Here is a 27,313-nt window from a genome sequence, read left to right on the forward strand (position 1 = left end):
TAAAAACATGGATGTAATGTACTACCTTCCAAGATCCATGGATCGCATGTAATTTTCGATGCATGTTTTACATCCGGGATACTGTATCACAACTCTATCAAAAGCGACACCTTACGATTTTATTGCGTAGTACATGGCTGCAGGGTTAATCAAGATTGTACCATGGTCGGTCGGTTTACGCACCCATCATATGATCCCGTCTCAATATCCATTTTCGCGATCATCGCGAAAATGGAAAAAAATGTGTAAAAAAAACAAGGACCTTTTCGAATTGGTTTTCTGAATACAGTCCGCGAAAGTAGAATAGTGTAGCCTCCGTTGCAGGCTTTCCCACGGCCATTTTTCGACTTATTGGGGCCAGATTCCATGGCTGGGGAGCCGTATCTGCTGGGCCCCGTATATACGGCCCCCCCTAAAGAATCTGGCCCCAATAAGTTGAAAATCGCAGCAGGCAGGGAAGCCTGAACGGAGGCTAAGAATAGTGCGTCATACGAAGCAGGAACAGTCAGAAAGGCCTTGTATGCACTTTAACAGGGGTCAAATTGAACATGTTTTTAAGAGGGGCATATCTTTAAAAAAGCTAATGCGTGCACGTCGAAAAGGGATGAGATCAGATGCATAGTGAAGGAAACACTCAACAAAATTCATTCAAGTTGTATTTTTTATTGTCGTTTCCACAGTTTTGTCTTACCTACCTACCTACCTTCCATAAGTCAATGTAAGTACAGTAGTATCCATTGTTCAAACTGTCTTCTCAAACCGTCATATTTACAAATGTATCCATTGTCATCATGGGTGTCGAAAATGTCCCCTCGCAATGGCGTGAGCTGCTGAAAATCAGGGTTTCGGATCTGGCGGTTGGAACACAAATCTGCATGATCAGTTAGCTTGTAGTTGCTCCTGGCAGTCTTGATGCAAGGCTGAACTGAAGCCACAGTGACACCGAAAGTCCTCCTTTGCACTCTATTAACTCCAAATCTAGTCTTTCAGATCAATACATCAAGGATACAGTCAAACATGTACAAGTGACCATCTCTACGAAATGACCAACTGGCCAAAGTGACCACTTTTTGGTGGTCACTTAGATGATTTTTCCATAAGATACAGGCAATTCTGTCTATAGTGACCACCTATCCACATACACATGTAGACTAGATTTTATCAGTCCCCTGGGTGGTCTTCTTGGGCAGGTTTGACTGTATATGTACAGTAGATACCACATATCTTGGAGTAGACCTGAACAAAGATCTAGATCCCTTTATCAACCCTATCTGGACTTTGCTATGCTCCTTATTGCTTCCCTGTACTTTGATCTCATCTTAAAGTTTTGATAGAAAAAATCAAATTCTGCCAAATTCTCAACAAATAGACTAGACACAATGCATTCAATAACAAATGTTTTGCAAATTTGATGTGTTTATGTCATGGTAGATGGCAGACTGGCAGAATCACCGATTCTACTTGTAGAGATCCCGATCGGAGCCCGTGGACAGACATCACAATCTGGGTGCTAGGAATGTGTTGGGATAGTCTCCCATTTATAACTCCTAAATTTCAAGTCAATCTGTTGATCTTAAACGACAGGAATCAATGTCCTTAAATTTAGATAAGCCAATCGAGATCTCTATTGGCAAGTCTGCCTGACTGCAATCTCTACCCTACAAGAGAAGCGTAGGAAGAAAACGGAGCCCAGATATGGATAGGATTCACCTATTCACCATTCCCAACTACCACAAGGGAACACATACAAGGGTAGACTACACTGGTGGCACAAACTTCTTTTCCTGAAAATAGACAACTATTCTTATGATCATTCAGGACAGCATGAACAAATTTGGGACACATTTTGTGCAAAAAAAATAGGGACATATCATTTCAGTTAAAGGCTCATATAAGTTCAACACTTTGTTTTTCTAAACTAAATCAACCACCGTATGTCTTCTTTATTTACAAGGGTTGTAGCTTCATAATTGTGTCTTTGGCATCTCGTAGTTGGCATCATTAAGCATGTACACAAATACCCAGATGTCTTTCAACATTTGCATATAAAGGATTGCTTTTCTGTAGCTCGGCATACATACGTATGTATGTTACTAAGATCTACCTGATGCGTCACAAACCTACAACATTGGAAAAACTTATTTCATCAATGTCTCTTCTTGGCTGCGTAGACCAACAAAATGCGCTTCAGGACAGCAAAGATATCCTGTACATATATCTATATATGTAAATATACAATTTTTGTAGAATCTAGATGAAAAGCATCTAAGGTTCAGTAGGTGGCCATACTGTATATCTCCTTCAACACCTGAGAGAAAACGAAGTCATCCAACCATCAGCAGGTTTCTATCAGAACACTTAATTACAGATGTTGTTTTCAAATATGCATCCACCTGACACCACCCTTCTTGACCTCCTGCTTAAATCGACATTGACAGAAGATTCCTATTGCATCTTTCGACCCAAATAAACAGTGAATGTGTGGGCACCCCAGTGTTCTCACCAGAATTTTTTCACAGCATAGGGGTCAGGTACAGAAGGCCAACTTTATCGGTGCAAGTCACGAGTGGAGTGCTAGAGCCATTACCAGAGTAGGGAGTCTGGCATGTTCCCCCGGAAAATTGATAAATTCATGACCCAATGAGACATTATTTCATGCATTTTGAGGGATAAATTTTGTGAAGTAGAGTTTTTCCTCTGTCACAGCCTCATTCTAAAGCCAAATATGAGCTTTTTATAAGATTTATGAAGGGTCACAAGGTTTGTCCCAGAAAGAAACACCCCTAAGCTGGTTGAAACACAGCATAGGGGTCCAGATCACAGCATAGGGGGTCCAAATCACAGCATAGGGGGCCCCTATGCTGAAAAGGCCTGGCGAGAACACTGCACCCTCTCTGTTGAAACTCCGTCCTCGTAAAAGTTTCTATGATTCCCCCGATTGGTTGCGCTATCTAAAGTAACAGTTCCTTTAGAAGTAGATTTTTATGTTCAAGTTTTCAAGAGGCAATGGGTCAATTACCGGTAGCAAATTTTTCAACGTCCCAATCAAAAATTTCAGGATGGGAAGTCTTGGACAAGTACAAACAATACAAATTTGGTACAAAACAGCAACCGTAGCAGGTTGGAGGTTGATTTACATCCACACTGTTGATTTTTTTGGGGCACCCTCCCCCCAAATAATTTCAAAATCTTTCACCACTCCTGATGTTGAAAACTGAAATAGCCCTAAGTCAATCAAAGATCAAAAAGGATGGTGTGACCAAGTTAAGATATAACTACATCCCACAGTAGTGTCTACTATACATGTATCATGGAAATACTGCATTATTCTAGCAAAGAAAACAACAACCAATGCTGCAGATGTCTGGCTTGAAGTTTTTCTCCATGTTGAAAATGCTGCATTAGCCTACATGTGAAACAAACGACTGAGTCTTTAATGTTGAAGATGCTCCTGTCTGCCTAGTTAGAGTCTTCAGATTGGCCTATACTGGTGACACAACTCCACGTGAATTATTTTGCTCGTAAGGCACTAAGGGAACCTCTTGTTTCTCCTTCCAAGTGAGAAAGAGTTAAAATTTTGGATTGAATTTAAGCCTTTCATAGCATCATTCACATCAATTTGTACCAAGGTGATGCATAAATAAGAATGAGAATAAAAACAATCCATGTGTTGTACTTTAAGTGTATTTGTTTCATGACTATTGAATTACTTTAAGTGTCAGAAATGTTTGAAATATGGAAATTTTGTGTTGTTTCTACAATCAAATTGTTAACATGCCAGTTGAAGAAGACCAAAATGTTGGAGAAACAAGAAGCTCCCAGCTCTCGGTTACCAGCCTTCCTTCCAAGTCTACTCAGCCCTGGAATCAAGGCTGTTTCCCTGATGGTCAACATTATTAAGCAGACCTTTCCAATTTGTGAAATTTTGTTACTCAATACTGCAAACAAGGGTTGATGACAGGGCTGTCTCCAGATCTAAATTTTTTATGTCCCACTCTTTGTTTGGGAACCCACGGTGTTGATTTCAGTTGTTAAACCTGTTTTGTTCAGCTTATGAAAATATGTCTTTATCCACCTCATGTCACGAGGTTTTGATATTTGAAACAGACGGGGTGAGAGTTTTTTGTCCAGCGCAGTAAGAAAATTTCTGTCCCGGGACGGAGGAACAAACGACCTGAAGAAAGCCCTGTTTGATGATGGCTGAAGTATTTTCATGGTGGCAGGGAGGAGAGACAAGGGGTAGGAAAAAATGGAAAGATGAAAACCTCAGTGTGACGATGACCAGAATGGCATGGGCTGGTGTTGGGAGAAGGGCACAGGACTCTGGTTAGTGGGGCTGTACTGGCCACTGTGGGGGGGACTGTACTGCTGGGGGGGAGGGGGGCCGGGGGGAGGCTGGGGGGACTGTGCCGAGGGAGGGGGGGAGAGGGAGTAAGGATGTTGGCTCTGTGTGTAGAGGGGTTGGGGAGGGGAGTGAGAGAACTGTGAGAGCGAGCTGAAGGCTTGGCTGTGGGGTGGGGGAGGCGGCATGCTGTTAGGGGGTAGTGGGGGGTACTGGCCCCCCTGGGGAGGAGGTGGGGGACCCTGGGGGTGACCCTGAGGCGGACCGTGGAATTGATTATAATGGTCTCTGTGCCGACTGTCCTCATCTTCGTCGGAGTCTTCTCCGTATGCCACCAGCGGTCCAGCCTTCATCCTCTTTGGCGGAGGCCCTGGCATCGGTCCGGGATCCTGTAGCTTGCCGCCTTTACCTTCTTCAACAGAGGAAGTCAACAAAGAAACATCGCACGACATCGGCAGGCCAGTTAGTGAACACATGAACACATCCACGCACCCCCCAGGCCAAAGAGCATAGGCATTCCGTCCAACCAACACCCAACACAAAGCAGAGAATCAATGCAGAACAACATGAGCAAGGCAAAACAAAAAATCCGGCAATGTTTCACAGGTGTCCCAAATGAGCATGAAACAATACAAATGATAAGATGATTAATGGTTGATGTAGTTAATTAAGTCCCGTTAGTGTTTCGTAAATAGTAATTGTAGAAATAAGTTAAGAAATAGACGGGAGGATTATTTCGGGCACCAGTAAAACGTGGTTGTCGTCAGTTCGGGGAAGAGACAGCGTCGGGACAGCGCGTCAGCAGCCACATAAAAGAGAGAAAAAGACAAAGCATCCATTTAGTTAGCTGAACAGGGGCACAGTTTAGGGCTGCCTCCTTTTTTTCAATCAGAAATGTGCACCATCAAAAGGTGGATTGCTCATTTCTTGACAAAGAAAATTCGGGTACGTCCAATTTTTGTGTTGGAAAATACAGTCCATTTTGCTCCAGAATGATCTCTACATTTTGAACTTTAAAAAAAAAGGAAACTGAACATACATCAGAAAACTGCTTATTATAAGGCAGTGAGGGAGGCAGCCCTTGAAATAGATAATGTGCATTTGAAACATGCACATGCATTTATAAATCAGACTGTGTACCAATAGCTGTATAAAACACATCTTGCAGCTCAAGCATGGTAAAAACATTTTCTCTAAATCTACCTAAATTTTCTTGAGAACTATATAAACAACATTTCAATCAGGAAAGATTGCAAAAAGAATGAGAAAAATACTGCTGAAACACATCAAACTGTCTGTTAAGAAGTTCTACTTAAAAGACCCATCATAGGAAAAATCTACATAAAGCAAAACACTTGATATCATTGCAGCACACACACCAATAACCAACTTAATACAGGTAGATAGTACCGATCTCCTCAAAACCTATGTGCGTAAAAAAAAGCCTCTTCTTTTCCCCGAATCTAAAACTAAAAGGATGATTCTCTTTCATCAGTCTTGTTCTAATTAGAACAGGTTCGAAGTTTTGAAATCACAACTGTTCAATCACCACTGTGAGCTAGGAAGACAGGCGGAAAAGATGCACGTTTCTTTAGTCTTTTGGTCAATCATTTGTGATTTAAGCTACTCTCCTAGCCTCCCCCTAGCCTGACCACAGGCGCGGATGTGAAGGAAGGGTATGTCATCACAGTTTGCTGTTGAAAAGAGATGGCAAACGAGGTCAGTTTGGATGCGTAGGACGCTAACCTGGGAGACCAAGAGAAGGTGGAGGCGGGGGTGGCATTAGCTGCCGATCCCGGTCACTTGGCATCCCCGGAGGTCTCGGCGGCGGCGGCATCAGTTGTCTGGAAACAAACAGCAATTTTTAAGGAAAAATTCTAGCCGGGGGTTTGAATGGAGCAAATTTGATGTGTAATTTTCCAAACAATGGACATTGTGAATTTTGCATGGGAAAACAGTATTTTGTACAAAAATTCAAAACCACGGACATCATGAATTTGTCCTAGGGAAAATAGTGTTTTGTACAACAATTCATCGTTCACAATCAGTTTTCTCAAAGTCTAAAATGCACATTGGGTAGAACTTTTGAATTACAAATATGTGAAACATATAAAACTTTCATTTGAAATGTCTGGAGAATTCTGGGGAATCAGGGAAGGAACAATGTCAATAGCCAATGATTGCAGTGGAATTTCTTTCAAACATGGGGATAGAAAGTGAACTTAATCTACACAAGTGTCTTTACTATAGGTATGATTGAAGGACAACATCATGTGTTTTTTTTACACAATAAGGGAGTAAGACCTGAACCCTTGCCCCTAACAAGTGATCTGATGGCACAAAAGAAGACCAGTTAATGGATAAGACTTCGGGGGAGGGAGGGGGGCACACGGGGAGTGTCAGTTCAGTCTTTACCTGTCCCTCTCATCTTCTCGAGGAGGTGGAGGCAGGAGAAGATGTGGAGGAGGACCGCCAGGATGTCCTCCTGGAGGCGGCATCAAGTTCCCTTGGAGATGCTGAGGCTGGCTAGAGGGTGGTTGAGGCTGGGACGAGGCTGGACCACTACCTAGATTAGTCAAGTGAGGAGGGCCATGCTAAACACAGGGAAAGAGAAAAAAGTCAGTGTTTGCTGGAACACAAAAATCTCATGGTTAATCAGAAAAACGGCAACATCGCCACACTGCAAAATCCCTATATAAAGAACGACTGGATTCAACAAGTGATTCAATATACTAATTACATATCTGTCCAACGGTACCTACAAGAGTACAAACTTAAAAATCCAAGTAAATGGCAAATCATGGGTATGGACCTACAACAAAGCAAAGTATCAAAAGGCAAGTACTACAACTGCAATGGTAGATGGCATACTCTGGAACATGGTAACAAATGCGAATTTACTGCAACTACAAGTACAAATATATAAAGAGAATTCGTTCAATGGAAACAAATGTCTGGTCAATACGCTGTCGGGAAAAAATGTTGTGGTTAATTGTCATGCGTTCAGAAGTGTGAAATGTTACACACATTATGGCAACAGTCGGTGAGCAAGGGACAGTTTAATAAGGGGAGGGGGGAGTAGCAACTGATGCAAACAACAGTAAAACAACTCTTTCTTCGTGCCGCAAACTTCCGTCCATCCTATACCAAATAGAGATGGGGGCAAGGAACACACTAGCGGCACTAACACATCAGCAACAACTGAGTGTGCTAGCATGTACAAGACAGTTACGAACAGCACTACCGTATTAAAGAAAGGGGAGGTAGACGGAGATGGAAACTTACAGAAGGGAGCAAGCACAAGCTGCTTGAAAACAAGAAAAAAAGAGGGAGAAAGAAAGAAAAAGACAAGCGAACCCCAAGAAAGGGCACTCGGGAGAAGAATGGGAGAGGGGAAAAAGGTCTTCAAGTACTCAACAATATGGGGCTGCATGACTTCAGCAGCCTCTTGTCTCTTGTTGAAGTAGATGGGCGAAACAACCTGGTATCCCAGGATGGTCTGGAGGTCCTCCTTCTCTGGCTCTTCCGTGAAGCGGCGCTTCTGGGACTGCTGGGGGGGTTCTCTCCGCTGGTCAGCCTGGCTGTAGTGCAGGGATGGGGGGCCCGGAGGAGGGCCGCCAAGGCTCATCTGCAAGTGTGAAAAACAAAACAGATGGGCCCATTTGTATCTGACTTCATCCTGATATCATATGAATTAGTAATTAGGATGCTATATCAAAATATATACTAGCCCTTATTGTATTGTATTAGTAATTAGGATGTTAAGTTTTATTCTATACTTCTTCTTTGTATTATGTTTACGAATTCTTGCCATACTTTGTACCATGTAGAATTGTCGTGCAATAAAGTTCTTCTTCTTCTTCTTTATGATAATCTTCGTAAAAATCAACACAATTCAGGCGTCTATGTATTGAACTGTACTTCTGCCAGTTGACTTTAAAATAAATCTGAAAATAAATCAAACATGATGATGTTACTAGAGGTGTGAAACTGACAAAGGCCCAAACCTACACCACTTACTCTCTGTCCCAAGAGCCACTCAAAAATCACAACCATAGCATGTCCAGAAGAAGCACAAAAACATAACCTTCTGACAGTTGATTTCACAACAAAATTGAATTGAACTGAAGGTACTGTAAATGCATTTAAGTTCGCGTGATTTTATCTCGATCTAAGGCGAAATCGGGTGTTCGCGGTGGTTTTAAGTTTGCGGCAGCGCTATAGTCGCATACTACTACAGTATTGGACAGAAATGTTCACTGTGGTTTAAAGTTTGTGGTGAAACGGTCGCCGCGAAAACCGCGAATATAAAACCACCGCGAACATTTCTGCTTTCTAAGTAATACTACCTTATGCGGCTGCTGGTGCATCATCTGGTTAGAAGTGACGGGCAGCGGCGTTCTGAGCCGCACAAACCTACACCACTGTCCCAAGAGCTTTCTACCACTCACAAATCACACACACACACAAGGCAACAGAAACATAACGTTCTAAGCAAAGGTAATACATACCTCATGCGGCTGCTGATGCATCATCTGGTTAGAAGTGACAGGCAGCGGTGGTCTGAGCAGCTGGCCAAACCTACACCACTTACTTACTCTCTGTCCCAAGAGCTATCTTCTGCTCAAACACACATACAAGAACATACACAAAGGGCACCAAATACATACCTCATGCGGCTGCTGATGCATCATCTGGTTAGACGTGACGGGCAGCGGCGGTCTGAGCAGCTGTCCGGGCGGCTGGAGGTTGTGCTGCAGCTGTAGCTGCTGGGGTGGGGGCTGTCCTGGGAGGAAAGGGTGCTGGTGTTGGGGCTGGTGGTGCTGTGGTGCGCCCGACAACTGTCCAGGCATGTCCAGGTGCTGCATACCCGGTAACTGCAGGGTGATTGAAAGACATGTATGTTAGTGGTGTTGCAGTGACGTAAGAGAAAGGTGTTCGGTCCTGGGTTCGAATTCTGTGATATGCCCCATTGACGTTGTGCCCTTGGGAAAGGCAATTGATTTGGAATTTCCTCACTACACTCGGGTGAAAAATGAGTACCTAGCTTCAGTTAGGGACATCCCCCGGATAGGATGTTAAATGGAGGCCCCCCACTAACAACACAGATAGACTTCAATGTTAACTCACCTGCTGCTGTTGTGGTGGTAGGAGTGACTGCAGCTGTGGAGATGGGATACTGGTCTGTATGACTCCCGGAGGAGGAGCCTGACTCGACGCAAGCGAGGAGATGATCTGCTGGGCGGTCATCACCGGCTGGGGGGGAGGGGGGTTCACCATGGAACCCTGGCTAAACACTGGAGACACCAGGCCTGGGGGAAACAGGCAACAGCAACATGTAAGTGCTACGAAAAACATAATGATGATGCACATAGGATATTTGGAGTTTCTTTTAACACAACCAGGTAATCTCACCTGCTGACGTTTCAGTGTCTGTCAGACACCTTCTTCAGAGCTTCTGACTGGAGTACTGCTTCTCACCGCTATAATAAGTACATAGCCAATGTAAGCAGTACTAAGCAGTACTCCAGTCAGAAGCTCTGAAGAAGGTGTCTGACAGACACCGAAACGTCAGCAGTGAGATTACCTGGTTGTGTTAAAAGAAACTCCAAATATCCTTTGTTCTACCAACCTGATGAAATTATTTTCGGAAGATAATGCATATGGTGATGTTTGTCTGTCAATCGTCAATGAACAAAAATATGGTGACCTTTCCACTAGATGGCAATTCCTGAGCAATCACAATTGGACCCGTATGACCCTTTGGTTTTATAATTAGAATATGATGCACGATGTAAGAGTATGAAGTAAAAGAGAACAAAACATGAAAAGATTCGTTCTTTCTCTCTCTCTCTCTTTCTCTCTCCAATTTTACGTCTTTTATTCCCCATCATATGGGGGTTGGACGTGCTTGCACATGGATGGGGGAGCCCCAGAACTCCTCATCAAGTGCAAGTCTTTTTTGTAGCAAGAGTTCATGAAATTTGTTCAGCGATCCATCAAATTCTTGGTTGCTTGGCAGTGGCGGTCTCTAGTGGAAAGGGAATATTCTTAGTCACACCAAAACCAGAAATGTTTTTCCGTTGTACAACTGTACAGTAGATTTTGGCATCCTCACAGTCACATCCATAATACTATTGTCAGTGGAAACTGATTCTATGTCATTAAAAGCACCTTCACTGGAGGGTTGACTTTTGGTTATTGGACATAAAATAACAGGTATTAACATTTCTACCAGTATAACTGTATGTCAAAAAAATCCAATACTGCCAACTTAACAATGTGATATCATAACTTGTTCTTCCCGAGGAAAGGGCTGATCAAGAAAAGACAAGATGTCCCTCACATACAATACACATACATGTACATCTATATCATTCACAATTTCAGAACCCAACCTATGTTTGAACCTACAACTAGCTCAACAGGTTGATGAAGGTTAGACATCCAGGTAATAAGATATAAAAGAAAACAGTTACTCAAGCAACTAGCTCAACAATTCTTCATTTCTGGAGCAGAGCTGAAACTGACATGTTTAAGTTTAGAAAACACATTTACGACAGAAAAATGGTTCAAAACACAAATCAACTGTTTCTACACTGTATATGGTTGACTAAGAAGAAGTTGGAAACAGGACTTCTGGTAGAAAATACACTGTGAACAAGAGACACTGCTTAAGTTGTCTACTGTAAATTACCCTTGTTTTAGAAGAAAAGATGATGTGGCCTGAAGTGAAATTTTTGTTTTGGCTAATCAATTAAAGTATAAAAGAAAACACTGAAGTCAGTCTCATACAGGAGAAAACTTGTTAGGAATCCTTAGCTCTGTAGATCTGTTATCTATTCTGAACTACTTCCTAGTTAGGCCATGTTGATTTGATTATATGGATGACATCCGCGCACGCATCAATTTTCCTCTGTTTCCCAAAATAAATAAAGTTTTCCACCATACTGTTAATCACACAAAGCAGCTGCAAAATGATCAAATATATGCCGCAAATTGCAAAAGAAATATTGGAAAACGATACTAATGTCGTAGAATGCCTAAATCAGTTCGTACGTCAAAATAAGTTTTGAAAGAACAAAAAAGAAGAACCTATATTTCTGTATAACATACGCTTTGTGTTAAGTCATTTGTTTAACCTTCCTGACCACGTAGACTTCATAATGAAGGCAACTTTGTTTTTTTGCTTGACTCAGGGTGCGAAATACTTTTTTGAGCCAGGTTGCCCGGCGGGCAACCTGGGGGAAAAGCTAGGTTGCACATCAAAATTTCAGGTTGCCCCACCTACATTCACCATTTGCGGTGACATTAAAAATGACATCTTTTGGGAGTGATATATTGGGATTTTCGAAAAAATTGGGCATAGGTTCCCCGGCTGGCCCCTATCCGGGGGCCACGGTGCCTCAAGTTCAACAAGTTGAAAAATACACAATGGTATTTTTTTTACTTGGAACAAGGCAAGTAATGATTCACATAACCTTGAATGATAAGTAAATAGATAACTCTAAAACTTATCTATTCACTAACATCCTGGAAAGTAATTTGAAAAAAATATTCATGCAAACTTATATACTGTCAGAAGTAAACACCAAAACAGTGCAGTATTTCAAATCAGTTTTGTGTATTTTTTTTTACAACAATACAACAACAATAAAGAAAAATTACTTAATTTTGCCCCTACAAATAAACTAGTAACTGTGTTGGAATCATTATCAAACTTTAATGAACCTGCAGTGTCAAACTCATCTACATGCCAGAGTAGTGTCCTCATTTACATGAGAAAGTACAGTCAAACCTGCCTAGGCGACCACCTTTTCAACGCGACCACCTGGCCATGGCGACCGCTTTTTCTCGGTCCCGAAAATTTTCCCCATTGGCACAAGCATTAAGCTGCCTGCCCAAGGCGACCACCCGTCCAACGCGACCGCGACCGCCACGAATTGGGACCGCACAGAACACAATCCCTGGCCATGGCGGCCGCCTAATTTTCAAGCGTGTGGTGACATCGGATCATTTTGCAGTCGGATTTCACGGAAATGTTTTCAAGACTTTAAAGGACAAAATAAGGACAAAAATGTATGGAATAGCTATGTTATAGCATCGATTCCTCCATGAAGTGTTTAGATAAAACGTTCCCCTATAAACATTGTAAAGAGAAATGTTTGTGATGTTGTTGTGCCTATCGTAATCTTATAGTTTACCGCTAACTCAGTTCGGTTTAAACTCAATTTTCAAAACGAATACGTAGTGCATGGCGTCAAAAAGTCAGCTTTCATAGAAATTACTATCTATTTTTGTATTTTCAACAAAAATGTCACTGTGTCTTACTAAATTCCACCGAAAAATGACCGGGCAAAACATCGGGCCGAAATGTTGTTCCTTGGTCCCGACGCCATCTTGGATTTGGCGCGGCTCGGATTTGACGTACCGCTGACCTTTCTAAAACACGATGCTTTTGTGTATGAACATTTGCGAATACTCTAGTTATTGATGTAAATTGATATTTTCTTTTTATTTCCATGAATCTCACAAACCTTTATTGGACGCTGTGCGTTCTGCTGCACTGACTTACCTTTCCATGCGGCCGCACAGAGCTTGGTGGCGCGACGCGACGAAATCACACCGTTCCGTTTTCATCTTTAGTTGTCAAATCGACTTTTTGACCCTTTTATCCAGCGGTCGGCGCCCCAGAAAAGGCTGGGGCCAGCAGGTGTTATCTCGGGATTTGTCTTAGGCCTTAAAACTTTGATGATGTGCGTGTGTGTAACGTGTGAATGCGGGAGGGCGCTGCGAGATTATCAAGGCGTTAACCATTGTTTTGTAGTCAAAATTATGACGAAAATTTGTACACGATGTGGCGGTATACAATTATTACAACGATAACGGAAAATAAAATTTTTGTAGGATCTTTCTGTCAATGAGAATTGAACCTGGTGGGGGTCATGCTGTCTAAATTCACATAATTTCCATCCATTTACGTACTGTATTTGAAAACCTCGACCTGGAAACATGTGAGTGGAATCCTCTTCATGGCGACCACCTGTCCATCGCGACCGTTTTTGCTCGGTCCGCCGGGTGGTCGCCTTGGGCAGGTTTGACTGTACCTCATTCACATGAGACAGTACCTCATTTGTATGAAAGAGTAACTCATTTGCATGTTTGGAAGACTTGACGGGCAACAGTACCTCATTTACATGAGAGTACCTCATTTGCATGAAAAGTAGCTCATTTGCATGTTCGGGAGACTTCAAGGGTACACCACATGGTGACCATGTTGATTTGCCGACACTGCCGACGGCAGTTTATTCGCCTTTTTCCAGCGCTAATTTCACGATCTATGAACAGGTTAGGGATGGTTTAGAACAAAAAGGTGTTGATTTCTGTGTTTCAATTGAAAATTTACTGAATTTTATGAAAGTGACACTGTTTTTGTGAGCTTACTCGGCTCAAATTGGGTTCTCAGGCTTCATAATCTTGGGTTGCGCACTGCGCTAGCTGCGTGTGGAAATAAGTTGCGCGAAGCAAAATGTGCTTGCGCGGCGCAAGTGCGCAACCGGGTATTTCGCACCCTGTTGACTTGTTTCTTTTTCGCACGCTCGCATCAGTTTTCTAGTTCCCAGAGGATGTCATCCGTATAATGGAATCAACATGGCCTTACCTCCATGTAGGAAGGTTTTGTTTTCGGCACATCGGCTGCGATACTGACGGGAAGTTAAGTCAAAGGCCTCAGCAAGGGCTATCTCATTTCCCGCTTCCAATTTCCTGCCATACGCATGTTCGTTGCCTTATGGGAGCCAGTGAGGAAAATGTGTTAGAAACAATCAGCCAGAAATTCACACAATGATGAAGTAGTAGTATCCATTATTTGATTATACTGCTGCTGGGGTCCCTGACACGGGTGGGCAGGAGTTGGCTAATCTTGACACCGCACTTCAAAAAAATAAACCATTTCACACTGGTATGAAATCTTCAATTTCTCCTTCTGTAGATAGATACCACCACAACCAACTGCTGCTACTCCGCATGCCTGTGAAGCTGGTGTGTTTTGCTGAAGAACAGTTATTCTAGCTATACAGATACATGTACATTTGTACCACTACGGTCTCATACTCAGTCAGTCTCCCTGTAAGAAAGAGTTCAGATAATAATTCACATCAGACGACACATGCTTCATAGGAATATATATATGCCTAGATGGTATCCAACCTGTGGTGGGGGGGAGGTTGCTAGGCAGCCCGGGCGGGGCCACTCCCGGCAACAACTGTCCATGGTGGGGGGGCTGCATCCCCATTGGCGCTCCTGTGAAAGTCAGGTGTGTGGTCTGTGGCAAGCCCAGACCTGTGAGCAAGCACACGGCACGGTTAGTGGGGAACCGAACAACACATATCAATGCCATCATCGAATATAGTTTCCTCACGTTGGTAAATCTCTGGATAACAACGTCCTTTACGCAAACCTAGCTCCAGTGTGAATTTGCACATCTTACGGTTAGATGTGCAAAGGTTAGGTGTGACAGGTCATTCAGTGTATAATACCAGCTGCTGCCATGTCGCATGCTTGTGATGCTTGTGACTTACGCCAAAGGGCGGTTACTCTATTCTGGGTATATAAATACAGATTCTGAAGTATGGGGATCCAGTTAGTATTGCCCTGAAGAACGTGATCAGGTCATCGAAATGTAGGCCGGTGGTTTTGTACTGGTTGTGTGTAAAGAACTTTGTTATCCATCAATATCATCATACTGGCTAGGTTCCACTGGGCTGGGACTTTGGACATTTCTTCTGTTGCGCCTTCCACTGCCAACCTTTGAAAGAATCTATTGATGAAACATAATGTAACGGACATGGGGGCGCCATAAATGTTTTTCAACTTATGGTCCACTGCTCACCAAGTCACAACTTGTATCTGCACAACGTGACGTCACAGAAGTGGTTGATTGCTCATTCCTTGACAAAGACTGGAGTTTGAAATTAGACTTAGACCAATTTTTGTGTTGGAAATAACAGTTCAACTTTGCTTCAGAATGAAATATACATGTAGGAAATGAACACTTTTGAGCCACACCACACACCTTGATAATGTCTTTCTTACTGAGTATCCACTTATAATCATAAAAGAAAACAAAATGTCAACCTAGTAAAAATACAAGTAAGTACCAACAAATCAAAGGAACACTGTAAGACATGTATGTCACAACTGGTATCATGGAGATGAGAACTGTATCACACAATTCTGCCTATAGGCTGCTATGTTTAACAAAAATAAATCATTTATTCCTTCATTCACGACTCCAGGATGATTAGCGAAGTATGTATTATGTACTGTCACTATTTATTTATTCATTTCCGTTTTTTTTATACAGGGTAGGCGCACTCAGTGCTAAACATACTGCTTTATAGCCGTGCCCTGCACTAATGGAGATCCTTCAAATAAACAACTAGGGGGCCAAATACCACTTACTCTCTGTCCAAAGAGCTATCTACCACTCAAAAATCAGTTCCATAGCTTGTCCAGAACACGAGATATCAAAACAGGACGTTCCGCTGCAATACCGCAACAAGCTGCTAGGGGACCCAAAATCTAATCATTTCCTAGTCTCATCAATACCTACCCACCTACCAAATATCAAGACAATCCATCCAAGCCTTCTCGAATTATGCTGGTCGTTACATACATACATATATAAATACATACATACAAACAAACGCTACCCTATGCATAACCTTCTTGGCGAAGGTAAAAGCACCCACCTTGCTGCCCTGGCCCTGGCTGTTGTAGCATGGCCGGCTGCTGTAGTCCTATGGGCAGGGACAGGGAAGACGGGGGAGGGCCGCTATTCGGGCCGCCCTGGGAAAGGCCCACCTGTCCTATGTGTGAGGGGGGTGGTGGGAGCCCTACGTTCATTGCCATATTGCCTGGTGGAGCACCTGGATGATAACGATAACGAGGCACAAGTGTTAGGGTAATGTCTTTGTGTCTTTTTCTAATTTTCACTGGGAAAGTCTTATCCATCCTACATGTGTAGGTGGTGGCAGCAGCCACCAGTTCCTCACTTCACTCAGGTGAAAATGACTACCTAACTCCATTAGGGAAGTCCCTCTGGCAGGACGTTAAATGGAGGTCCAGTGTTTGCATAGAGCCACACCTCAATCATGTTCAAGAACCTGCCACACTTATTGGAAAGAGTAGGATCAAACCTTACAGGCTTTTGAGCGTCTTACTTATCATGCTTGGAGTCCTTAACTTAATGAGGTTAAGCACGTAATTATGAAGTGTCAAAAACAAAGAAGCACTGTAAATCCATTTCAGCACTTGGTAATTCTTGGTAATTCAGCAGTTGGGGGAAAGGGAGTAGTATACAGCATTCAATTATAACAGTGGGAACAAACATCTCTAATGTTAACAATCAAATATTTTAGCGGTAGACTAGTGACCATCAAAGTAGCTAAAATCAAGTTACCATCAACAGATAAAGAATTACACTACGGTCATAGAATTCAACATTCATCTGAACGCATTGTCAGCACATTTAGTAACCGCCACAGTAGCCTTCCCCTGTGTGGTTGCTCGTAGGTGCTCTTTCTCTTGGAGGACAGTATCGGTGGAGGGACAACCGCTCATGTCAGCAACCACCTTCTTCATCCTCCACGTCTCAAGATTTATCAAGGGAAAGTGAAAGTGATCTCAAACTAGTTTAGCTGAATGAACTCAGTGAACAGTTGAGCTATTTTTCCAATGATCAGGACAGAGAAGACAGACACTATGTGCAGTATTTACAGGTTCATTGTACCAAGAATGTTCCCCTTGCTCTTTTTGACAAGTACAGTGAACAGTGAACCGCAGCTTAACATCCCGAAAATAGCTGGGTTTCGAACTCACGACTTCTTGGTCCAGAGGTGAATAGACACTGGACTACATGTGACATGTTGAGAGTCTCGAATCACTTCCTCAAGCACAAAATGCCTTAAAGTTTGGAAACACACGAGACACCTTGTACTATGTTAGGAGGAGGAATGATCCAAATGAAGTCAAATGACACCCACCTTGTACTATGTTAGGAGGAGGAATGATCCAAATGAAGTCAAAGACACCCACCTTGTACTATGTTAGGAGGAGGAATGATCCCTGCTGCAATCTGCTGCTGGTACTTTGCATACTCTTGGTGGATCTGTGAATAGTTAAATCATGCATGGTAAATCACTGGATAACAAAGCTCTAGATCTGTGTACAAAACCAAGTGTTTTATTCAAGCCAATGTTACGGAGGCCTGTGTGTTGAAAGACATATACTTTTGGATGGTCACTTAGATAATTTTTTTTCCATTGACACAAGCACTAAGAATCTTGTCATAACAAAGCTCTGTGTACAAATCCAAGTGTTTTGTTTAAGCCAACGTTACGGAGGCATGTGTGACAAGTGTCGAAAGACATTAACTTTTTGGTGGTTCCTCAGATGATTTTTCCCATTGATGCAAGCACTTAGAATCCTGTCTATAATGACCACCTGTCTACAATTTTGTCACATCCATTGAGTGGTCAGTTTAGACAGGTTTGACTGTGCTATAATTAATGTGCTAAAAAATATAAGCTGTGAAAATTATCCATTATCAAGAGACTACAGGATCAGTACTTACTGTTTGCAACAAATTTTCACACAACTTTTTGGCTTGGTCCAGACCAGCTGGGTTTGTGTGGCTGTTGAGGAACAAGGAACATAAATATCAGTCAACTTCAATTTCAGTCACGATAACAGGAGAATGCAAAGTCAACTTAGAACCATAAAACAGGCCTTGCTAGCACAGATACACAGATTGTTTGCTCTTATAATCACACATCAGTTTTGTACATTAAGTGCAAGTTGCTTACACCCAGACAGTTCCTTGACTGAGTAATGAAACGTTTTGAATGGTGACGTGTATGCGGGAGCTTCAGGTGTAAGCCTCAGCGTCAAACATCTGCACGTAAGAGAACCCAACAAACTTATCCAGAATAGTAGGGGTGACCCGTGTCCTTGGCTGAAAAAACGCAAGCTCTAGCAAAGCTGTACTGCACTAGTACTGACTCCTTGAAAAAGCATCATGCTTCACCTCAATTGAGACTGACTGCTTTACCTTTACCAATATGATAGTGGAAGAATCATTCCGCACCTTATCCAGATGTACATGGGTGAAAAGTCTTCTCTCCCTGACGTGGCCTCAATGGTGCCGGAACCCTTCCCTCTGAGCTGCACTTTGGCACCGGTCTCCCTCTGGATGTGGTCCAGGTAAGAACCCTGCCCAATACAAATGATGGTGTTATTAAACACAGTATGACACAAAATTACAACATTTTCTGATCAGTTCATTCAACAACAAAAGTGTTCATGAATTAAAGTGGCATTATGAAACAATGTGCCGCCATAATCTGAAATAGTCATTTTCATGTTAATGAACCAAACTTGGTAGTACTTGGAACACCAAACAGGGCTAACAGCTGTGTCACACATGAAACGCTTCTAGCTTTCAAACATGCAATATTGGTGCAACTTTCATTTCATTTATTTCATTTTATTTTATTTATACAGGGGAAATACAACTCAGGCTGTGAAGCCTGTTTTTCAGGTATCCCTGATATTACATATAAAAAACACAACTACGACATAGTACACCGTAACAATAATAATCAATCAATAAAAGCCATAATTGCCTGAATGGCGATATGTAATGGGGTAGAGTTGATTTAACTTAACTGGTCAAGAAATTATATTTGCATTGTCCTGATATTACATAATGTCCCTTGTTAATCTTTCAAAAAATATTTTCACCTTTGTGTAAAACTTGAACACCTGTCTTCTGTTATTGAACATCACTCAATCAAAAAATGACTATTCCTACAGGATATTTTTCTTGCAAAGTAATTAGGAGTTGATTATTTGTAATGTCAGTGAACATACTTCACACTGTACACAAATCCTTACCGCAACTCCTAGGACTTTTTCTCTCACGTTGAAGTTGGGAGGGGCGTGTTCCAAACCAACAAACACCTTGTCCTGTACATAATGCATCTGAAACGGAAGAAAAATACAATCTTCGGAAACCTTACTATATGCAATCAAGATATACCCCTCATTATCAGGAGGTAAATCGAGAAAAAAACGAAATCAAATACTTAGTACAAACTATGGGTCTTAAAAAGAGTTACAGCAATCCTTTTCCCTTCTACTACATAACATCCACTTTAAACTAGATGATGCAACCGCTGTACAATCAAAGTTTGGCAGGTTGCTCAGTGAATTTCATAGATAAAGAATAAAGAACATATATTATTTTTATGTCTTGTATGTTTTGTTGTCTTTTATATCATACTTTTCACCCTACATCACATTCGAATTACAAAACCAAGGAATACACAAATCAAATTTTGGTCCCTCAAGAGAATGCTTAGCGAGCCTTGTCTAGTGGAATGAGGGCCTAATTGATTACACTGTCCACAGCATTGTAAGAAGCACTTTTCTTACCCCTGGTGGAAGGTGCTGTTGAGGAGGGGGTAGCCCCATGGGAGGCTGTGTCATGAGGGGGGGTGGGGGTCCTGTGCCTGGCAACAAGGGGGGTCTGGGACCAGGAATCGTGCCCACCACCCCCGTCTTAGCCGCTTCTTTCTTCATGCCGTTAGCAATGATTTCTTTTATCCTATTTACAGCTTCTGAAAAACACATCACAGCAACATTACAGCATTAATTTCATACTTGTCAGATTTTCTTATGTATGTATAGTTTCCTCAATAGGTAAAATGACTGTTGATTACTGTAGTTCTTGATTTGTTAACGGTAACTTTACCATCACCGCTACTTTAACGGTCACTAGTCAACCGCTAAAATTTCATAATGGCAAAGATTTGATCACTAACATTTGGGATAGTGATGTTTGTTCCCACCGTTGAAATTAAATGCAGTGAACTTCATACTTTCCCCCCAAACCGCTAAAATTACCAACCGCAAAATTAAATGCATTAACAGTATTTTGTTTGCCTTGCTTTTCTTCACAATAACTACATACAATATTTTCTCAACATTTCTCTCAATATACGTCATGAAATATTCATAAACAGATAAAGTCAAAAAACATCAAGATCTGTCAACTTGATATGAGCCATGAAAAAATATGGCAAACATTTTGACAAAGGGTGTGCACTCACTGTCCACTGCCTCTTGTATGGGTCCTTGTACACACAGATACAGGGGTCTCTCCCTAGAAAAGAAATAAACAGAATTACATAAGTTCTTGCTTACAAGTTACATAATAAATATAATATAATGGCTGTTCCATTCTAAAAGGCTCCAGGGGAGGACTTAAATCTTTATGAGCAATTCATAATGTTCCCTCTAAATATATAGATAGATAGATATCCATATTGGCCACTGAATGTTTTGCCTTTTCTTTTCCTAATCCTACCACTATTCCACAGCAGTTTTCATAACTATTTCTCCTTATACATCCCCCAGTTGCACATTATTCTGTTCCAAAACATTCAAATTATTCACCAACCTACCCGTAGTTATTTTTGGCCTTGTCTTCAGGTGACATGTATCTCCCGCGTGTAGACACCGCCGCCCCGCTCATCTTGTGTACCTGTCAAACAAAGGTCAATGCATTACTGAAATCTACACCACTTCTTCTGTCTTCATTGAGGTGACAGAAAGGAAAGTGATCTCGAACCAGTTTATCTTAAATGACCTCAATGCTAATCTTCCACTGGTCGTGACAGAGAGGACAGACGCTATGTACAGTATTTACAGGTTCATTGTACCGGGGAAAGTCCCCTAGGTCTTTTCGACAAGCACAATGAATAGTGGACCACGGCTTAACGTCTCGTCCCAAGGACTGCGACCCTTTCCGGTAGCATGCATGTCAGGTGAGCGACAGCCGGGATCGAACCAGGGGCATCTAGTTCCAGAGGCAAGATCGCTAACCACAGGACTATGCACACTACACGCTGGTGAAAAAGGCTTGTGCATTTGATATCATTGGCGCGCATTAATGTACCAAGGACGAGGTGCTCAGATCCATTTAGATGATAAGCCTATCAATCACTACATGTTACCTCAATTTACATAATTAGTCAGACTGCTATTACCACAAGCACCAATTAGGCAAGAAATCGTGGAGCTTAAAATCCAAGTATCGATTTTAACCATGATAAATTGTACAAATTAATCCCAAATTTGCATAGATATAACCTGCATGCTCTGTTGTAATGTAGACAACAAGCTACAATCATCATCACTTCAGATGGCTTACGAGATGTTAGTATCAAGAAGGTACTGTTTTTAATATCTTAGTACACATATCAGGAAGGAAAAGGTTTGTGCATGTTAAGAGAGGTGGTGAAGCGTATTACATCTTATCAAAATACATGTACCTTGTAGACATGTTTATTTCTTGTATCCCAATGCAATGTTCTGACACTGACTTTAACAAATGGTCAGAAATTCAGGAGATTACAGTCTTTTTAGATTGAAATGCAAATCGTTCCTAACCCTTATTTGCACCATAAAACAATGAAAATATCAAACTTTCAAAGCCCAAAATGTCTTTTTTAGTAATTTTACCCTGAGATATGAACTGGATTGTCCTTTGTCACACACTTTGTAGGAGTATCATCTAAACAGGCCAGCTCTTCAGCTCCAGGGCCAACCTTCCCCAAGAAAATTTTACCACAGCCCCCCTCCCTAAGTTAGACCCCTGTCCATGTGGCAAAATTTACTTGGGGGAATGTTGGCCCTAGAGCCAAGGAGGCCCTGGTAACAATCTGGCATCCTGGCTAACATATGGCTTACATTGTGCTTAAGTTCCCAAACAAAAAGTCTTAATAATAGAAAACTGTGTAGATTTACCTCATCCTGTGTGTGTCCCCTGGTCAGTAGGTTCCTGCAGCCGATGGGAACGTCGTTGATCTCGATCTCAGCCATGAAGACCTCCTCCTTTCTCTGGTTCTGCTGCTGGGGCTGAACAGAGGAAGACTGACAGCAAAGGTACAGCCAAACACAACACGTTAGACATGGAAATGGCTAGGCATCTTCTGTTTATCAACTTAAATACTGTAAACAAATTCATATTTCTAATACAGCTTCCATTGCAAAACCAATCTAAGTACCTGACTATAACAGGTGCCAGGCCTGGTTGTGTGAGTTGGTTGTAGAAAAAAAAAACAGAGGAAGACTGACAGCAAAGGTACAGCCAAACACAACACGTTAGACATGGTAGTGGCCAGACATCATTTCATAACTCCCTAAGGCATGTAGGAAAGGTTTACTCAGCAAAACACAACACGATAGACATGGTAGTGGCTAGATATCTACAGTTTATCCACTTACTGTAGACAAATTCATATTTCTAATGCAGCTTCTATCGCAAAACATAGTGCTTGTGTGAGTGGGCTGTAAAAAGATACCGAACAGAGGAATACTGACAGCAAAGGTACAGCCAAACACAACACGTTAGACATGGTAGTGGCTGGACATCTTCATTTTATCCACCTAAGTACAGTAGTTCAGTTCAGACAATTCAGATCCAAGTCCAGTAGACACATTCATATTTCTAATGCAGCTAGACAAACCTTTCACTGCAAAATATATCTGTTCCTTTATTTCAACTTAACATAGCACAAACATATTCAACTTTGGTTGATCATATGTTTTTACTATCAATTTCAATGTATTAACATCTTTGGAAAGTTTGTGTGATTTCTTTTCCTATGATAACCAACTCAATTTAATTGTAATTGCATGGAACGAGCACCAGGCCTGCTTATGTGAGTGGGTTGTAAAAACGAAAACTGAACAGAGGAATACTGACAGCTAAGGTACAGCCAAACACAACACGTTAGAACAGGTATAGTAGCAAGACAACTAGGACTTACCTTCAACTGTCCAACTTAGTCCAGTCTTTGTGTTGGAAATTACAGATCAACTTTGCTTCAGCACAATTTCTACCAATACTTCAGAATAATTTCTACCAATGCTTCAGAATTACTTCTACCAATACAATTCTAAAATGTAGTCAAAATGATTTCTACCACCTTCCAAGCAGAGCTACTTACCTTTGGCTTACTGGTGCTGCTCTGATTTTGCTGCGCGGGTAGTTTGAGTTTCCCCTTGGCCACCAACATGGCATTTATCTTGGCCGCCGCTGCTGCCGCGGCCTCCACAGGACTGGAGGAGTCGGCGTTGTTTCCCCCCTGCTGTATCAAACCCGGCCCTCCACCCGCCTGAGCAGGCTGGTCCCATTTGGAGCGCCGATTCCTGAAGCACATTTCATCATTCATAACCATTCAGGGCTCAAAACTCATTTTAGCAATAGGTGGAATGGAGCACCTAACCTTGAAATTTGGGTGCACAGACAAACATTTCGGGTGCACAACATAAGATAAAGTAGAATGTCACTCAGCAAAACCTACTTACAAACCTTAGCGCCTCTCTCTGCAGAATCTGAAATTCTATACTATCTTTGAAGTAGCTAACTTCAAAGTTTAAACAGTCAAGTAATATACAGCAAAGTTTTTACTTATTTGGAGCACTGAAACATCAAATATATGTTGTATTCCAGTGTTACGTGTAGTACCTTTTCGCTTAACAAATATCTAGGTGTACCAGCACACCCAGTCAAAAAATAGTTGTACAGCAACAGTTTTGGGTGCACAAAAGTGCATCTACAAAGTATTTTGAGCCCTGCCATTCCATTAAGACAACATTAACAATTATGCATATCTGGGTTCCATAAAACCATCTATCACTTGTCATTTCCTGGGAGCCTTCGCAGGCAAATTCTGCAATAATGTATACCCTGCTGACCTCAATGTGCCATATACTCATAACCTAGAGACAGCAACTCCCTTGGAGACAAAGGGAAGACGCCTGCCTGGGTTCAATTCAATTTAAACTGACACTACTCTGTCTTCATCGAGGGTGCATCCTTCCCACGACCTTATCAAAAGTCTGTATGTAACTATGTTCATCATACAGTCAAGCTTGTCCAAAAGTTAGACTGTCTGCCACCTCAATAAAAGGCAACCTGACTGGCCAGAGATCATAAGCACGGCTGAAAATAATGTTTGTATCAATAAAGCAGATTCGGTCAGAGGGCCGTGATTTCTTTCGTCTGCTTCCCTACGTAACCTCTGCTAGGAGAATACTGCAGATGCACTTGCCCATGATAAAACCAGCACACTACCTTGGGGAGAAATACAGCTGATGGCATAGGTAATCCAGAATGTTCCCCGTATCAGTATGGTTATGCAGAAAAAAGTTGGTTTCAATATGCCAAACTTCTATGACACAAGTCGCTAACCTTTCATTGAACTATACTGTACATCTTAAAATGTTTGCTGTGGTTTTTGCTTCACAGTTTCCACAGTGACCTCTTAATATGAAATCATGACACTGTAAATATGCGTGTATGTCTACTGAAATCTACATTGTTACAAATGTGAACGTAAAACAAAACACAGTGAAACTTCCTTTCACCTTATTTTTTTCCAAAATTAAGTCCTGTGAAAATAAATGAAGTTACAGTATATTCCCCAAGGTAGTAGCTACTGGTCAACCCTCTCCCTTGAGTCACATTTCTGAGACCTGGGTTGCCTCCCTTCCATACTTCTGACAGTTGATGAGTTTTTAATGGCCATCGCAGATTATATACACAGATAAAATCTCTCAATGCAGAATATTTCATGATGAGACAGAAGGTGAGGTAAAGGTAGAAGTCCTGCAGCCTTTTTGAGGCTGTAGGGGCAGTGGGTTGTTATCCACTGTGTCTAGGGCACGGTATTGCAAGGCAGAGCTCATCCTTCTTCGACAGCATTTTACCTCCCCAACCAAAGTCAGGTACCCACTTTTGCACCTGGATGGAGTGAGGAATGTGAATTGCTGATGGACACAATGTCTAGCAACGAATGCCAGGAATCAAACTTGATGTCGCAATCTAAAGTCTGATGAAGCCTAGCCACTCGACCATTCAATGCCACCAGGCATGGACATAGGAGCATTATACAAACTGTAAAAGTCTGTATCAACATTGCACAGTGCTTGACAGCAGTGGTTGCAGAAAAGGTATGTTTACTTTCCTTTCTACTGGCTGTTTGTTGAAACCTTGCATGTTTCCAAACCAGCATTTAACCAGGAATAAGGTTGGAAATGGGGCTATGTTATGGTCACATTTTCAAACCTGAGCCTTGGCTGACAATGCGAATGGAACTGACAACTGACTAAACCTGCAGGGCTTATTTTTTTGTCGCTCAGACAGGGCCCCGGTTCAATTTGATGGTGACAAATTGTAGGATCCAAGCATTATCTACCCGGTAGTCCCCCAAGTACCATGGCACCTTACCAAATATATGTCATTTGTTTGACAAGTGATAATGATATGCAAAATGTTTCATCTATTGCTTTAGATTCATTACAAAGAAACTCACAAAGTATATATTGCAGTGTGTATGTTTGCAGTACGTTGTTACAAAGCACCATTTGTTTTGCTTGAACGTTTGTTATGTTTCAACCTAGTCCTTTGTTTTGTTTCAACCTTTGTTTTGTTTGAACCATTCAGTTTTCCTATGCATCGCCCTGTTTAGACAACAGGATGTTTATGTATGTCGCACATAGACATCCTCATTTCTGTTAACAGTGACTCCTAGTCACTTCATTCTCCTTGGTAGAGCTAAAAGAAGACTCTTTCTCTACCTTTAACATCTTGGCTTAAGTCTTTTCACCATAGCCTGGATACCATCCTCTTCAGTTTACTGGGGCACCCATAATTGCTCCTTCACCAAATAATTAGGATCTGATTGTCACCAGATCTGCTTTGACTTGAGATGGGCATAAGGTACTTGTAGAGGATCATTACATGTAGATCAGTAGTGCGATGATAATTTCTCACATTACAGTGAGGTTATTTCTGTCACCAACGCAAAGCTGCCGTAGTAACAACAATACGATATTATCAGTCTTTCAGTGTGAGGTATGTTCCTATTGTCAATTTGATACTGCTGAGCAAGAATAACAAAGAATTGAAAGGATGTATCGTTTGTTGAAAAATAGTGACCCAGCCATGGCGAACTCCCGACCTTCCAAAAATGCAGACCCCAGCAAGAGAGGATGTATACACATTCAAAGGAATTTCTGTGTTTCCTGTGAATAAGCTTTTTTTTGCACTATTGACAGGATGTTCCTGTGATCCTGCCAACAGCCATGGCGGCACAACAAATGACTACCACATAGTTCAGAGTCCCTTGGGCTAACTGCAGGGCTATGATTATGGTATGACACAAATTGTTTTACAGCAAAATTCCTGCATAAAACTACTAAGTGTAAAGCAACTGACATAAGAGTTACACACACACACAAACAACTGTTAATTGTACATTTGTTTCCTGGATGCGGGGTGTAAGTCATCCACTTGTACTGCATACTTCAGTTCGCTCAAATATGCAAAGATCGTCTGAGAAAACAAAACAACCAACAGCATGCCACATAAATAACGTGGTGCTATTTTCAGACATAAATCATCCATATATTTGCTTGTCAACATACAGCAAAACTTTGGCTTTCAAAATCCAAATTAGTCACAGCGTACAAAAAAAAAAACTAGAGCTTGGTGCTTTGCACTGATCAACCAACCGGCAAATTGTTTTTGGAAGTGGGTCAAAACTGTAAGTTACTAACAAAAGAAGAGAAAGCCAGCTTGCGCCTGAGAGAGCACGCACGCGCTTGGGTTGCGATGTACAAAATAATTCGCCTAAAACTGAAAATTGCTGCACCATAGACCCAATGTTCTGTCAGATTGTAATACCACATACATTCAACTATCAAAAGTGGTCGGTTTTGTCCTCCTAATGTTTACGTGAAGGTAAATTTTTGTCGTTTTTTGCGGAAGGTTTGTGTAAACTTACCCAATCATGGACGACATCTTCCTTCCCTCCCTTTCTATGCAAATCAGGT

At 41.8% G+C, this 27,313-nt stretch overlaps 1 protein-coding gene across 1 annotated transcript; it reads right to left on the reverse strand.

The window, feature by feature from the left end:
- Positions 1-647: 647 nt before the first annotated feature.
- LOC136427057 (KH homology domain-containing protein 4-like) lies at positions 648-27,312 on the reverse strand. Its single transcript, XM_066415775.1, has 18 exons — positions 27,265-27,312; positions 23,422-23,623; positions 22,217-22,342; positions 20,872-20,951; positions 20,518-20,570; positions 19,841-20,025; positions 19,301-19,387; positions 18,492-18,616; positions 17,979-18,039; positions 17,441-17,513; positions 16,096-16,272; positions 14,552-14,683; positions 9,473-9,654; positions 9,013-9,219; positions 7,824-7,970; positions 6,758-6,936; positions 6,089-6,186; positions 648-4,754 (listed from the first exon to the last, which is right to left on the reverse strand). The coding sequence occupies exons 1-18, from the start codon at positions 27,279-27,281 to the stop codon at positions 4,267-4,269; spliced, it is 2,619 nt and encodes an 872-aa protein (XP_066271872.1). The 5' UTR covers positions 27,282-27,312; the 3' UTR covers positions 648-4,266.
- Between the last annotated feature and the right edge of the window lies 1 nt (position 27,313).

The sequence above is a fragment of the Branchiostoma lanceolatum genome, chromosome 2 (genome assembly GCF_035083965.1).
Source record: "Branchiostoma lanceolatum isolate klBraLanc5 chromosome 2, klBraLanc5.hap2, whole genome shotgun sequence".
Lineage (NCBI taxonomy): Eukaryota > Metazoa > Chordata > Leptocardii > Amphioxiformes > Branchiostomatidae > Branchiostoma > Branchiostoma lanceolatum.